The 13,974-nt window shown below is 52.4% G+C and overlaps 1 protein-coding gene across 1 annotated transcript in view; it reads right to left on the bottom strand.

Moving 5' to 3' along the window:
• LOC131216301 (autophagy-related protein 13 homolog) overlaps positions 1-13,974 on the bottom strand; it is a 30,039-nt gene that overhangs the window by 5,591 nt on the left and 10,474 nt on the right. Inside the window, exons 2-3 of the mRNA XM_058210757.1 lie at positions 12,162-12,519; positions 602-797 (exon numbers count right to left, since the gene is read on the bottom strand). Coding sequence (XP_058066740.1) covers positions 602-797; positions 12,162-12,519 — 554 coding nt within the window. The remainder of the gene's footprint in view (positions 1-601; positions 798-12,161; positions 12,520-13,974) is intronic.

The following is a 13,974-nucleotide window of genomic DNA, read 5'->3' as shown; positions in this document are numbered from 1 at the left end:
TCCGTGGTTCCCAACCGCCGCAAATGCAGCTCTTCCGCGGACTACAACATTCCAACCACACACACTACCACACCTAGTGGTTAACTCTTCTTTTCGGCCCCACTCGCTCCCTGTCGCATTCAGGTGATGTCCACCGAAAGGGTGCGAGGAATGCGCGCCAAAACCAGTGTGTGCGTGCGTGCGTGCGTGTGGGAATGCCACCCTGTCGGTGACTGGTGACGGGGCATAATTTAAAACTTCACACACAAAATATGACACCCATCAGCGTTAGAGAGCCGACAGATGATGATGATGAGGATCGAGGGGCTTGATTGTCATTCCTCCTCACGACCACCGGATGTCTTCGTGATCGTCTCGCGCTGGGAACGTGACGCAAATGCAGGCCGCACGCCGTGGATACCAGCTAAATGCATGAATCAGCAACTATTCCGACGGCAGATGGGGGACGGCACTCTCTCGGTTGCCGCCGGATTTTCGGTGGGTTTTTTTCACGTTTCAAATGTGTCCACACGGTCACTGCTGCTGCCGTTTGTCGTCACACTCCGATCACTTGTTGTCGATTCCCGTTCGATTGTTTTGAGTAGTTCGCCGCGTTACTTACTTCTTTTTGTTGTAGTTGTAGCGTACGTGCTTCGGGCTGAGATCCTTCAGGAAGTGATCGCTCTTCAGCATGATCGTGTTGTCGCGTCCGGTTTGCGTGGGCGAGAACGTAATCTTCGTCCGGTAGGCCACGGCCATGTTTAGTGTTCCGATCTGGGTGCACAACTGTCCGACGCGCACTTGGTTATGACCATCGCCTGGTGGAAGGGTCGAGAAATGAATGAGAGTAAACGGGTGAGTGTGGATTGCTTTTGCTTCACGACGACGGTTCGCGCTCGCGCTCTCTCGGTTCTCGCTCTCTCGATCCCCCAGTGGGTAGTCGTGGCGCACTTTGGCCCCTCGCACGATCCCCCACTCTGCAGCCCCCTTTCCGAAAACAGAACCAGTCAACGTGTTTCGCGGAACCGCGATCACCAACACACGCGCAGCCGAGGCGTGCGACAATCGCGGTTGTGCGTGTCCCGCGAGCGCCGATTTGAATGGCCTCCCCGTTTGTGACTCGCCGAGTTCCACTTACTTCGGAGAGAGAAGGATTATGCGGCCGAACGTTGGCGCCACCCTACGAGGCGCCCCGTGTGCGAGTGAGATGGATGTGCAAAGTGTTTGTCCAGATGACGGTCCGAACCCGTTGAAGTGGGTTAGATACCATGACGGGAGGATCACATTTTTCCAACGGTTTTTTTGAGTTGGCGAAAAATTAAAGACTCTGTAATGGAACTTCTCCGCGCAAATCAACTCCATGTGTGTGTGGGTAAGCGATAAGAGCGCAGGCAGGCCTTACCCGGGGACATCTTATCGCTCGGCCCCAAAGGCTGTGTGTGGACGTGTGAGTTGGGCCAGGGTGCGAATCTAGGGGTGAAACAGTCATCGGCGGTCGCGGAATTCGCCACGTAGCAGTAGTAGTAGTCGCCAGTAGTGGCGCCAATGATCGTAGTAATGATCGGACGTGGTGCACTACTAGTGGTTTGTTGGGGTTCCCCCCACGCTCGGCCTCAGTTGTGTCCCCGGCCAGCTGTCGGCTCTCTACGACATAATGTGCCACGCCTTCACGCAGCAGTCCGCCGCCCCGATGATGGGTTGGAGCGGGTCTAATCATTTTGTTTTGATACTTTGAAACCTCCCCCCGTGTGCCGGTAAGTCGCCCCACGCCAGGGGTTTTGACCTGCGTTTACGATTGTAGCAAGCAGAGCAAAGAAAAAGCGGCTCTTGATGGGTGTTGATTGGAGAATAGAGTAGGAGCGACCAGCAGAAGAGGATCCACCAGAAGAACGGTGGTCCTTACATAACGCCCGGAGGAACAAAACACAATGGGGTGGGGCTGGGGCTTTCTATTTCCCGTTCGCGATGATGCTCGACGCGTCAGCCGATCACGCGGGGAGAGCTCCGAGTCCCCGAGTCGTTTGGCTGTCATCGGCGCCTGACAGCCCGATGATTATCCAATTGAAGTCCTCACACTTCCGTCAACCGATCGGGGGGCCAGATCGTTGCAACCGTCGCCGGCAGCCTTCCGCCTCGTCGCCGTCACGACGACGGAAGTCTGTCTTGGTCTGGTGGCGTAACCCGTGTTCGGTTGTTGCTATGCAAAGCGCCGTCGTGACACGCCACCCAAAAGAATGCACACACGTAAAAGGACGAAGGGATGCAATCGGTGGCGACCACCTGTAACACACCCAAAGCAGCTAGACACGAGAGGAGTGCACACACGCGAGTTGGGAAGATATTTTGGGTGATCCCCATTTCGAAAGCGTGTCCGTTTTTAGGCTGACCGCTGACTCTTGGCGACGGTGACCGAGACCGAAACATTCGCCGGCTACTCGCCGGTGAATTTATTTTTGGCACGCCCAAACCTTGTCTGTCAGCGGATTGCGTGTGGTGGCAGGCAGATGGATCTCTCGCTGGTCCACGAGAGATCTTTCGATTGTTCGACGGTGAGTCAATGTGCGGGGGGAGTAAACATTTCTCGTAGCCAAATTTGACACGATCCAAGATGTCAGTCCGATTCGAGCGGCAGGAGATCGCGAGTAAGAAGTAAACAAGAAAGTTGCAAGGGCGCGACAGAGTTCGACACAAAGACCCCTGAGCTGTGGGGATGTGTTCGTGGGAGAGAAGGCCACCGGTCAGCCGTCAGGAGAAACGGCCAGCTGGCGCCACGAACAGATTAATTAATCACGAGGGGGGCGGGCGATCGTTTCTCAACCCACCATCCCATCTTGGTGGTAGGCGGGCCCCACGCCATTGTCAAGCTTGACGCGAGCGAAATGGAGTGGACAGGGTGCGGCGTGTGAACACTACCACACAGACCGCTATTGTTTCCCCCCGATGGGTCCCAACTGTCGTTGGATCTTGCCTTTTTTTTGTTTTGCCCCGTCAAAGGGGCGTTTTTACTGTGGGGAGGTGATAAAGAAAGTGCCGCGGACACCCGGGGCGCTATCTCGTGCTTTCCAAAGGGCTCTGACTGCTCTAAGCCCTACACACTCCTGACTGACGTCAATCGTGCCGGGCGCATTCGGTAGATAAGAGAGATGGTTGCTTGTTTGTTTATGTTTTTTTTCTAGTCTATTTCCAATTGTTTGACAAGCTGCTGCTCGGAAGCTGCACTTGATCAACACGTTCTTTTACGCTACAGGGGACTACGGCAGCATTGAGACACACTACACGAAAGGACCACAGGAATTTGGCTGACACTTTTACCACTCGCGCATTATCAGGCGACAGGTTGCGATGGTTGTGGATTCGTGGATATCAGTCACCGAGTACCGGCTGATAACTGAGTACCACCAGATGTGCACGAGATGTAACATTGCCTTATCTGCGTACCCTTTATGGGGGGTGAGCGGGAGGACCTCTATGTTGACCACAAAATTGCGGGAATAGTAGCGCAGATAAGAGTGAGCGCCGTGAGCATGACCGATGGAAACGTGCCACGCTGGACAGCCACAGGTAAAGGCGATAGGAGTTTTGACCGAACGGTTTGTGGTCCGGACGGACCCCCTATCGCCGCAGGAATCAAAATGAACTTGTTTCTGTTGTCTGTTATTAGTGGCGGCGTTGCCTGTTGTTACTAGTAATGTTGGCCGCTGGCACGAAGGGTTCTTATCAACAAATTGGCAACGTTTTTTTCCAGACGACAGCTAGCCAGCAATCATCACACAATGCGGAAGTCGAATCATACTGCTGCTACTAGGCATGAAGTCATCTCTACTTTCTCGGTGACTCACAGCAGCTCACTCTGGTAGCGCCGCTGGTCATACAACTCTCTAGGTCACGCGGGGGAGAGATAATTGGAAACATGATGCTCGGGGCGCGGGAAGCACTGTTTTAAACAAAGACACCCCACACCAACGAAGGCGGTTCGCGATCGCGGCCGATAAGCTGCTGAAGTCCGGTGCAATCCAACACCAACAAAACATTGTAGAGCGGGACAGTATAGCCGCCGAGGATGCCAAGTTTTTTGGTCAAAGAATTAAGGACTGCATTTTAGTAGTTGCTTTAACGTTAAATCGTTCACTGATCAAATCTTCACTTACGTAGACTGGTTTTTGGGTGGAAAAGCGAACAGTCTAGCTTCAAAATATTAAACTATCGGGGCGTAGATTGTCAACCAAACGACGATGTTTGTTCATGCGTTCGATATGCTGACCGTACGTCATCGCAAACAGTCCACATGTAGGTTTCGAATGAACGTTTGTTTCATTTTCAACATTCGCAACATTCGGAGGCATTGTTTTACAAATTCAACAAGCAGGTTAGCGTTTACTCAGTTGTCAACGGACAGGCCTTTGACCGACGATCGCAGGACGCAGAGGGTGAGCTTGTTTACTCCGAGAGTCCAATACCGAGTGTCGCGCCCACAAAACCCGATCCGAGTGCAAGTGTGCCAGTCAGCGGTAGCTAAAGGGCCATCAAAAAATGATTACGATCGAGCGAGTCACGGGAAAAGTAAACAGCAATGCGAGTGGCGAACAATTGTCGGCCACGTATGTTTACCTAGCGCGGCCGCCGGCTAAAATGGCGCTCTGGCCCTCCACGACAAAGTCGAGAACGGCAGCATTACCGAGGAGAACTACCCCCCGGACCGGCACAAGGAAGAAGAAAGATCTATAATTTCCCTCGCGCGTTAAACCGGCTCTGCCGTGACATTGGCGGAATCGCGGCTGTTGTTCCTTCGCTTGGCTGGGATTAAAAATAGCCTTCACTTGAACGGCACCCCGTGCACCGTGGGGCTATATTTGTACGCCCGCCGCGGCACTACGTATGCTGCGCCGGGCGAATGGACGTTGCGAATGCGTCGAGTGCAGTGCAAGTACTGTGGTGTGCAACGGACTCGACCGGCTTCAAGGTGGCTCCAATCGGAGAAACCGGAGGAAGTGCACCAACCGAACGCTATCAGACGGATCGCAGAGTTCTTGCTTCATTTCGCGCGGATCGCGGACAATTTACCAGCATAGATACGGACACTTCGTGCATGTAAATGGTCACTGAGACATCAGACTCTCTCTCGCGAGTGGCTGAAATGTCAGCCAAGTGTCAGTTACGGCGGAAGTGTGTAAACGTTTGCATTAAAGTCACTACGACATGATCGAGTCATCAACACCACCAGCACTGCAAACAGCGATTCGTTTACCCTCCTGGACCGGTATCCCACGCTCCCGCTTCCGTCGGAAGTCGGAAGATGACGGGACGTTAAAATTTAGTACCGACTGCCTAGAGACAACGTGGTAGCTGATGTTTGTTTTTTTAATTTGCTGTGGATGCGCTGTGCCTCACCGGAACTAAACTGAGGGGCCACCGGGTAATTAGAACCCCCTGGTGGCGATAACTGCGCGATAAACCCGGTGCGAACCGGTTTGGAGCCGGTGGATGTGGAGAACGTAAATCGGGTAAACACCGTTTGTGTTCCTTTCGATCTCGTCACCTTCCGCTGTCAACAATTCCCGGTTCGATTGCCCAACTACGAATTATATCATCACCTGGGAAAACTCCTGCGCAAAACGTCAAAAAGTGCAACGCACGGATTTGCAACCTCCTTTTATGCAACCCAAAAAGGGCACACCGCCGACATGACACTTCCGATGAGCCTGGTGGCGCCGGCCCTGTCTGAAAGCGAAAAGCGTGGAAACCCTGCAGGTGCAGCCAGTAGACCGCAGGAGGAGACCTGGGCGGACTTGGTCGTGCGTCTCCAGCAGTGCACACGGCGGGAGACACATTTGCATTGACCACTGAGAGAGCGTGACTAACCTTGACACGAAACACCTTTTTCCCCAATCGGTCGTCCTTGCAGCGTTTGCCTAGTGCCTTACATTCTTTTGCGCTGTTTGCGCCAAATCGATGGCCACTGAAAACGCGCACCCCGCGGGCGGGTGTTGGCTCCCCATCTAATTGGGTTACCATCGCGAATCGGTACAGGCCGTCCCGAATGACGGAGAGACAGAGAAAAAAGGATCACGAAGAAGGGCCGGACACGCGAATTCAAGGTCAGAACGGGGAGGGCAGTACGTAAGAGAGAACATGTTAGATAAACCCATTAGCGTAACACTCGGGAAACAACCACCGGGGGGGCCGGCCACTATGACCACTTGATGCGATCATCAGCCGCGCAACACGCCCCACGAATACGAATATGGTGTTCCAGAGGGAACAGCGTTGAATGCCGTGGAGTGGTCGGGAAGAAGATTCTGGGCCCAATGTCAGTTTAAAGGCATTGCGTAATGGAACGACGTTGAGCGAAGGAAACAGCACAAAAAAAAGGTCACATCACGAGTGATCTCCGCGAAACGAAGCTGCACGCGAAGCAATCGAGTGAAGAATTTTGGCACGAGGCGCGCACGCGGATTGTTTTGTTTGGCGCGACTCCGATATTTGCCCTAAACTCCACACCGATATTTGTCCTAAACAGCGTTTTCTTGTGCACATAAACATAGTAGGATGCGTCCGAATGACAATTGTAAGTCAAATCGGTCATACTTCGAACAGTCGCAATAGTAGACAGATGGTCGCAAGTTCCAAGGAGCGCCAACTGAACGCGGTCGACAAAAGCCCGTCTGGGCATTAATCATCTAAATCTTCTGCCGCCAAAGCGTGGCGAAGCAGTAGAGCAGTTTATTCGATGCCCCATGTGGCCGCGTCTTCAGTAGCTGTAAAAGGAAAAGTTTGCCAATATAACCGAGTGTCGAGTGCCTGGGAGCGCCGCCTATCGACAGCAACCTTTGGATTTATCACCGTCCGGTGGCACTTTCAGACGCCACACATCGAAACGTGCTCCACCCCGGTCCACTGCCGTGAACTCACCCGCCGGGAACGTGGCTCTAGCGCAAAAGCGTGCTCAACCGGTGACAACCGGTGGTCACAACCCGCTCGGACGAGGAGATGACACGTTTCGTTTATTACCGGAATTCCCTGCCCTCGATCAGCCACGCCACTGTGGGGGGCGAGAACCGGGTTTTAGCGTCCATTAACATACACGACCGGGTGGTGGTGGGGATTGTAAAAACACACTCCAGCAGCACAGTGCAACAACAGCTAGCAACAAGCGGGCGCAACGAAGAAAAAGAAATCCCTCCTACTAATTAGTATTTTATCATCGTACGGTCAGGTGTTGCTGTCCTAAAGCGGCCCCGTCGTATCACCGGCTCTCTCTGTCCGACGTGGACTTATTAAACGGGAAAATAATTCGCAACCTTCGCAGATCGCGCTGGGATGATAATTTTTGCACTTCCTTGACGCCTAAGACGGACTTAAGAGCCGCACACAACTCCTCAAGTGGCAAGTTGAAGTTTCAAGTTTCGTTTAATGCCACCAGGTCACCTCTTCCTGCTGGCTCCTTTATTTACTCGTACACTCCGCGCATTCCGCGATGAAGTTACTTCTTCGTCGGTTTGTCAGGCGTCACAACAAAAAAGGGATCAAATTAAAAGAAACAACGAGCACCACACGACGACGATTGTGAAGGTTGGCGTGTAGGGTTTTTTGCTTCACAATCGTGACGAGTGCCACCATACACCAGCTGGCCAGTAACTAACCGGCTGCAAAAGTACCTCCGTGGGCACGTGCCAGACCGGGGGTTTCCTTAATTGACTTGTTTGTTGGGCGAACAATTTTCTTACCCATTACTTGGCACTGCTTTAGACGGGTTCCAATAGACGCTACACTTTCTGGATGTGACTGTGGTCAGAATCTGGAGAGAAACTTTTCCCTTCCCATCGACCCAGAACGCTTAACAATTCGCTTCACACGCAAACATCGGCGGGAAGTTCGAGCGTGAAATTCATTCAGTTGTAACGCCACCGAAGATGGCACACGTCTCCGAGGGTAAGGTGCGCACCGTAAATTAACGCCAACGTGGCGCCTGGTCCACGCAAAGCGGAAACGGTAACCGGTTTTGGTGAAAGCGAAACACCAGAAGGTCCGGAACCGACTCAATCACGTGGTTCTCGTGATTTTAAGGCTTTTTTTGCGGCGGCCGCAGTTTGCAGTAGAAGCCCGACGGTGGCCACCCTTTAACTGCCGAGCGGACACATCGGATTTAAATGCCGGTCTTTATATGGGCCAATCGCTAATGAGGCTAAAAGCCGCCGATAAAAGCCTTTTCCTATCGCGAGACATCGATACGATTAATTTAAAAAGCAAGACCTTCGGCCCATTGGCCGCGGCTAACCATTTTTTGGCCACAGTGTGTTCGCCGCTTACATTTAATTTATTCGCATAAATTTCATAATATCATCCCTGGCCCGGGTTATCGGTGCGCCCTCGGGTAGTCACATAGGTCACATCTTCCCTGCATCGGTTCGACCGGTCAGTAACAACACCGGACCAGCTACCGAGGCTCAGGTTGTCGCGTACGTCACAAGTATGCTAATAAATGACGTAGACAAATCCGATACTGCCTCAGGCGGAATGGAAACTTGTGTCAGTTAGCAACACCTTTGCCGAACCTTCCGTTTTATCTAATTTGACCCAGTTCCAAAGAAAATAATAATAAGCGCGCAGCACACTCAATGGTTGCATACAACTTGGGTTGGGTTTTCGATTTCATGCTTCACGGTGCTCGTGCCGCTGGAAGGTGGAAATCGACGATTACGGAGTTCGTATCGCGAGCACCGAATTAATTACCCGAAGGATTACCTTGGCAAGGTTGCGCGGAAGGTCGTCGCCATGCCGGCCGCCGGGAGACGCGACACACCCAGTTTGGCACACGGACCTCTGCTGATGGAAAGCGGTAACCGGAATTACGCGCCACTGATCGCTTCTTGCCCTGAAGACGATGGCTTCTTCAAACGGACATTCTTCACATTCCATTCCGGGCGTCGAAGACACGCGCCAATGAGCGATTTTTCAGAAAGTCATCAAAATTGGAATGCGCTTCTATCGACCAATATCGGCGGCGATGCGGCGGGCCTTCACAATCACCAAGCGACGCCAGTTTTTATCATTTTACGGGTACACTTTAACGACTTGCAGCCACGTGATGTACGCCAGACACACAAAGAAGGCTGCAAAACAAAAAATGGATTAAAGATAATTTTGCACGCGTTCCGTTCTCGAATGTCCCTGCCAATTGCCCTAGGTTACCATGCGGGTGCGAGATAAAGTAACGAATGCTGTCATTCGTAAGTCGGCTAATGATACCAGGCGATGATTTTAATCTCGCTGTTTTACGACAACACAAAAAATGTGCCAAGTAACAGCATCGTCCACCGTGTAAAGTCCGCAGATAAAACACCCTCCGCTGGCCGGTTGATTAAATTCGGACGGGGTTCACCCCATGGACGCAAGCCCACCGCGGCCTACGGAAAACGAGCGGAATTTCTTCGCGGAAAGGTGATAGGAATCTCACACCTTAAACGAGAGCTTGAATTGTTGAGCAGCATCTAACCCCTTCGCACCACGATATTTGCATCTTCCTTGACACCTTTTAACGGCCCATCCGTTCGGAAGTTTATTGTTACTAGCTTCACGTGTTCCGGTAGAGCGCCGATCATTGTTTGCACAGCGTAGCGGGTGCAAAACGTTGCACTTCCGGCGCCAACTGCAACGAATGCAGCGAGATGCATCTGCAACACAACATGTTCCGCTTCGGAGCAGAACTGATCGGCAGCAATCCGGTATCACAGCGAGCGAGAGAGAGAGAAGGGAGTGTACGTACGTACCGCAACTACTGACCTTCGAATGAGCCCACCGACGGATCATAAATCAAACGTAATTAAAGCCAATTACTGCGAAACCGTCTTTCTTTTCCCGACCCAACCCAGCGAGAATGCGGGAAAAGGCCGCCAAACACAGAGAGCGAGAGCGCAACCGAGCAGTGCCAAGTGAAGGGCGACTTTTCACGACCAAAACCCACCAACCAGCAGCCGCTCAAAGTTTTAATTGGATTAGAAAAGTGCCGTCTCAGCGCGCCTCAGCCGGAAGATTAATATAAACCGATTTCTAATTCTGAGCGGTTCCCACACGCGATACAGTTCGGCTTTACAACCCGCGCCCGTTTCGTAATTGAGTTATCTTTGAGTAGTTATGTTGATTGAACCCGACGTTACTTTTAAAACTAATCCACCATCGCGGGCGTACCGCTCTCTCTCTCTCTCTCGATAGAGGTATAGGACGCGGTAAGATCAATAAAGTGGTCACTCAAAGCATCTCCGAAGGCGTTTAGCCATTGCATCACTCGAGGAGGCGCAGTTGCGTTAAGCATTGTTCAAATATTCAACAACTCCGCACACGTTGGGCTCCCACCCACGAGGAGATGATGGGTTGCGAAAGTTAAGCGCGGCGCCGTGCAAGATGCAGTCACGATGCGCCAGGTGCATCACTTACGGGGCTGGCAAGAAAACAATGATTTTCTCTCATTCCGGCGCGCGATAAAGCACGTCCTCGTTGGTGTGTGCCGAGAGTGTTGGCTTATGCTTTTAAAAGGCCAACCGACCGAGGGAGGCGGAATTTTAAGCAGCATCCAGCAGGCAGGCGGGCCGTTGCGGTATGCTGCGGGAGGCACGTGGTATGCGCGGCTCTCTCTCTCTTTCCAACGCAATCCACGGTCTTATCGAACGTGACGATGATGCTGCAGCAGCAGCTCGTCTGACGGCAGGTCTGAAGGTCGTCTGGTGAGGCCTAGTGTTGGAAGCACCAAGACCAGCGCGCATTAAGGCCATTTTTCGCTGCTTACGCTAACACCTGAGCTGCTGCTACTGTTGATGGTGGAGTGTGTGAAGCGTCGTGCTTGGTTTACAGTGGCCGAGAGGTTGCTGTTTGCAGAATCTTGCCACATGGTTTCGGCACCACTAAACGATGAGAGCTTAGCCAACATCGCAACGCTGCTGCATGAGTAACATCCGCGAAGCGAACCTCCAAGGGAAACAGGTTCTCCGAAGACATTCCCTCCACGCGATTGATGTGTTTTTTCGGTGCGCCAAAAACCAGACCAGGCTAGTTAAACAAAGCTACAATCAACGCTGTGTGAGAATTCACTTTCGATTAGGGGGGGGGGCGAACTCCTCGCACCGTTAACATTGAATAAACACGAGTTGCCAAAAATGCCGCGGGCCCCAAAACAGCCAAACATGCTAACCTTGAACCTATACAACTCCCCTTGGCAACTCAACTTCCCATTGCGAATTGAAGCGATGGTCGTTGACCGGTGATTGTTGCAGCAAAAACCATTGTGGTTCTGTGACATCACGCCGAAGAACGCTGTGGAGAACCGATTTTTAAATCCCTTTTGGTACGTGGCGCTAATTAGCGTTTGCTACGATCCGGAACCCGGTTCCTGGGGGGCGCCATACCGAGGTGGAGCGTCGACGGCGACGAGCGGCGGGAAACCCCATCATAGTTGAGAGGTCGCCTGAAAAAGGAAGGACACACCGGCGAGCCACCCCGTTGGTGTGGATGTGTGTATCGCCTTACCCGTCAACGCGGACGTGAACTTTGGAGCCCCACAGCGAGTGAGGCACGTACCCGCGGGGTCCACTGCTGCCGTTCACTCGCAAACGGGTGTAAAAAGTAGCGGGTTTTTTACCGTCGTAGTAAAAAGGTCACTCAATAGCAAATAGCACCCTGTCTGACTGCAGCACCACCATCATGCGAATGCAGTTCTCGCTCGCCACCTAAGGGGACCACCACTGCCCGCGTTGGCTCTCGCGATCTGACCAGGGCAACCTCCTCCCGGAACCGGAATTCGCTGGATCGGCTCGGCTCGTAAACATGTTTACGGCGCGATACCGTGCGAGGAACGTGATGGTAATTGCTCGGCATCGTCACGATTCCGACACGGCTTCATTCAGATCCAAATTGACACCATCGTGCATCTCGCGCACTTCATGCCACACATGCGGGTAGGAGTTGAATTGTACCAATTTGTTTTTCCATCAACGGCCTTGTGTACAACGGGGACCCGTACGGCGGAAGGGCCTCCGCCCCGGGTTTGGAATGTGCCCCGGACGATTCGAGATCTTGAAAAAATAACAGATTAAATCGTGGCCCTCCCCTTCCGAGAGTGAGATCGAGGACGTCGTTGATCATCGGGGGCCTGTCGTCGCCAGTGCATACACGCGGCGGGAACTGATACTTACCCAACTGATGGGTCTGAGGGTCACCGATGTAGATGCGGTAGTAGATGTCGTAGGAGTCCGAGCGCTTCAGGCGTGACACTCGATAGGCGGGCGTAACTCGCGTGACCGATAGGAGCGACTTGAGCAGCAAGCCCATACGATTGTAGATCACATTGGTGGCCCGCTGCGGGGCGTTCGTCTGGTCGGTTCTGATGCTCAGCGACCAAACCTCCAGTATCATGCTACCACCCTCGGCCGTTTGCAGCGAAATCTCTACGCACAGTGGCAACCGCGAGATGATCGACTCATGCTGGCTGCCCTGGAGCGCTTTCTTCGTGTCGACCAGCACGTCCGGCTGGTCCGTGATTGCGATGTTGAACTGTAAAGACGGACGGAGACACGGGGAGAAAGTGATTAGAATTTTGCCCTTTATCCACCTCGAGGACCCGCAAGTGGACGAATTAGTTGCAGACGTCGTTAAAGCCTGGTGGGAAAGGTAAAGTTTCCCAGCGGAAAACTCGGATCGATTGGACAGATGGTTCACGCCTCCAATAACACTGTGCATTAATGATGGCAAGGTGATGGCGAACCCTTAGGGATATAGAAACTGGAATGAGGGCCCCGCACTATGCCGTTATCGATCGATCAGCTCGATTCCGGTTGTCCTGTCGACCTTGGTCCAGATAGAGGCGTCGGAATGAGGTTAGTTGTAAGGAAAAGGCACGACGCAGTATGTCTTACTGGCTCTGTAATTTGTGAGCAATCAGGAAAAAATAGTACATCTATCCACGCATCGAAACATTAGTCTCTATGTAAGATGGAACAATAAAAGACTAATTGGAACCTATTGCAGCAGTGAAAAATTGTTTCAGCAATATTTTTTTGCGCAAGGTTGGGAAAAAAGGTTGATTGGATTGCCCAAACAGAAAACTTTCATCGCAAAAATCGTGCGAAATTTTCCATCCCTCTGCGGCCACCCCGATTCCCCACACTTTAATCTGAGCGCTTTATCTTCCAGCTTGTCAACACGCCGAGCTAGCTGAACATTCGCCGTCCGCCGATAAGGTGAAAACACTGGTTCCACCGTTGACCCCAGTCGACTTTCCTCCCTGCGAAGATTTACTGGACGCAAGATAAGCTTCAGATTATTTGAAAAAAAAAAAACAGAAAACTTTCTTACTATCAGCTTGACCTTCGTAGAAGACACTCGCCGCGATCGCAAACAACCCGAACCGGCTGGGCTGAGTTCGGCTGAGGGAGCTACCTGTAGAGTAGCTCTACGCGTTTCTTCGCCACAGATTCGAAACGGCGATGACCTGCTGCACCTTAGACGACCGGCCGACCGGGCGTCGATGCGTCGTAGTAAATCTCGATTGCAAGTATGGAATGGACAAGACACGCGTTTCCGACGAATCGATCGTACGATCGTCACCCGGCTTGAGGGGCTTCGGTGGAAAAGTACGCCACGATCCCGGGGGTCGTCAGGTCGGTCGTACGCCGCAGTGTACACAACCCCAACCGAGTGGTAGGAAAACAAATCAATCAGAGTCGTTACATGAGAGGGACCCGTAGCCTGCCTCCTTTGCCTGTGACAGAGCCGCTTTGCCGTTTTCTTGGCCGCTGATAGATAGTGAGCCCTCTCTCGGGTGTAATCAAAGCAATATGGCAAGTGCGAGTAAACAACGGTTGGTCCGCTGTTTGCAATTACTCAAGACGGAACACCGGTGGGCAATCGGGCGGACCGTCGAAGGGACGTCCGAGCATCGAGTATTCAATTGTTTGATAATATTCCATATGGACTATGTGAATCATGGATTGCTAGTGACTATAGACA

The sequence above is a fragment of the Anopheles bellator genome, chromosome 1, assembly GCF_943735745.2.
Source record: "Anopheles bellator chromosome 1, idAnoBellAS_SP24_06.2, whole genome shotgun sequence".
Classification (NCBI taxonomy): domain Eukaryota; kingdom Metazoa; phylum Arthropoda; class Insecta; order Diptera; family Culicidae; genus Anopheles; species Anopheles bellator.
This window is presented reverse-complemented; position numbering and strand designations above follow the sequence as displayed.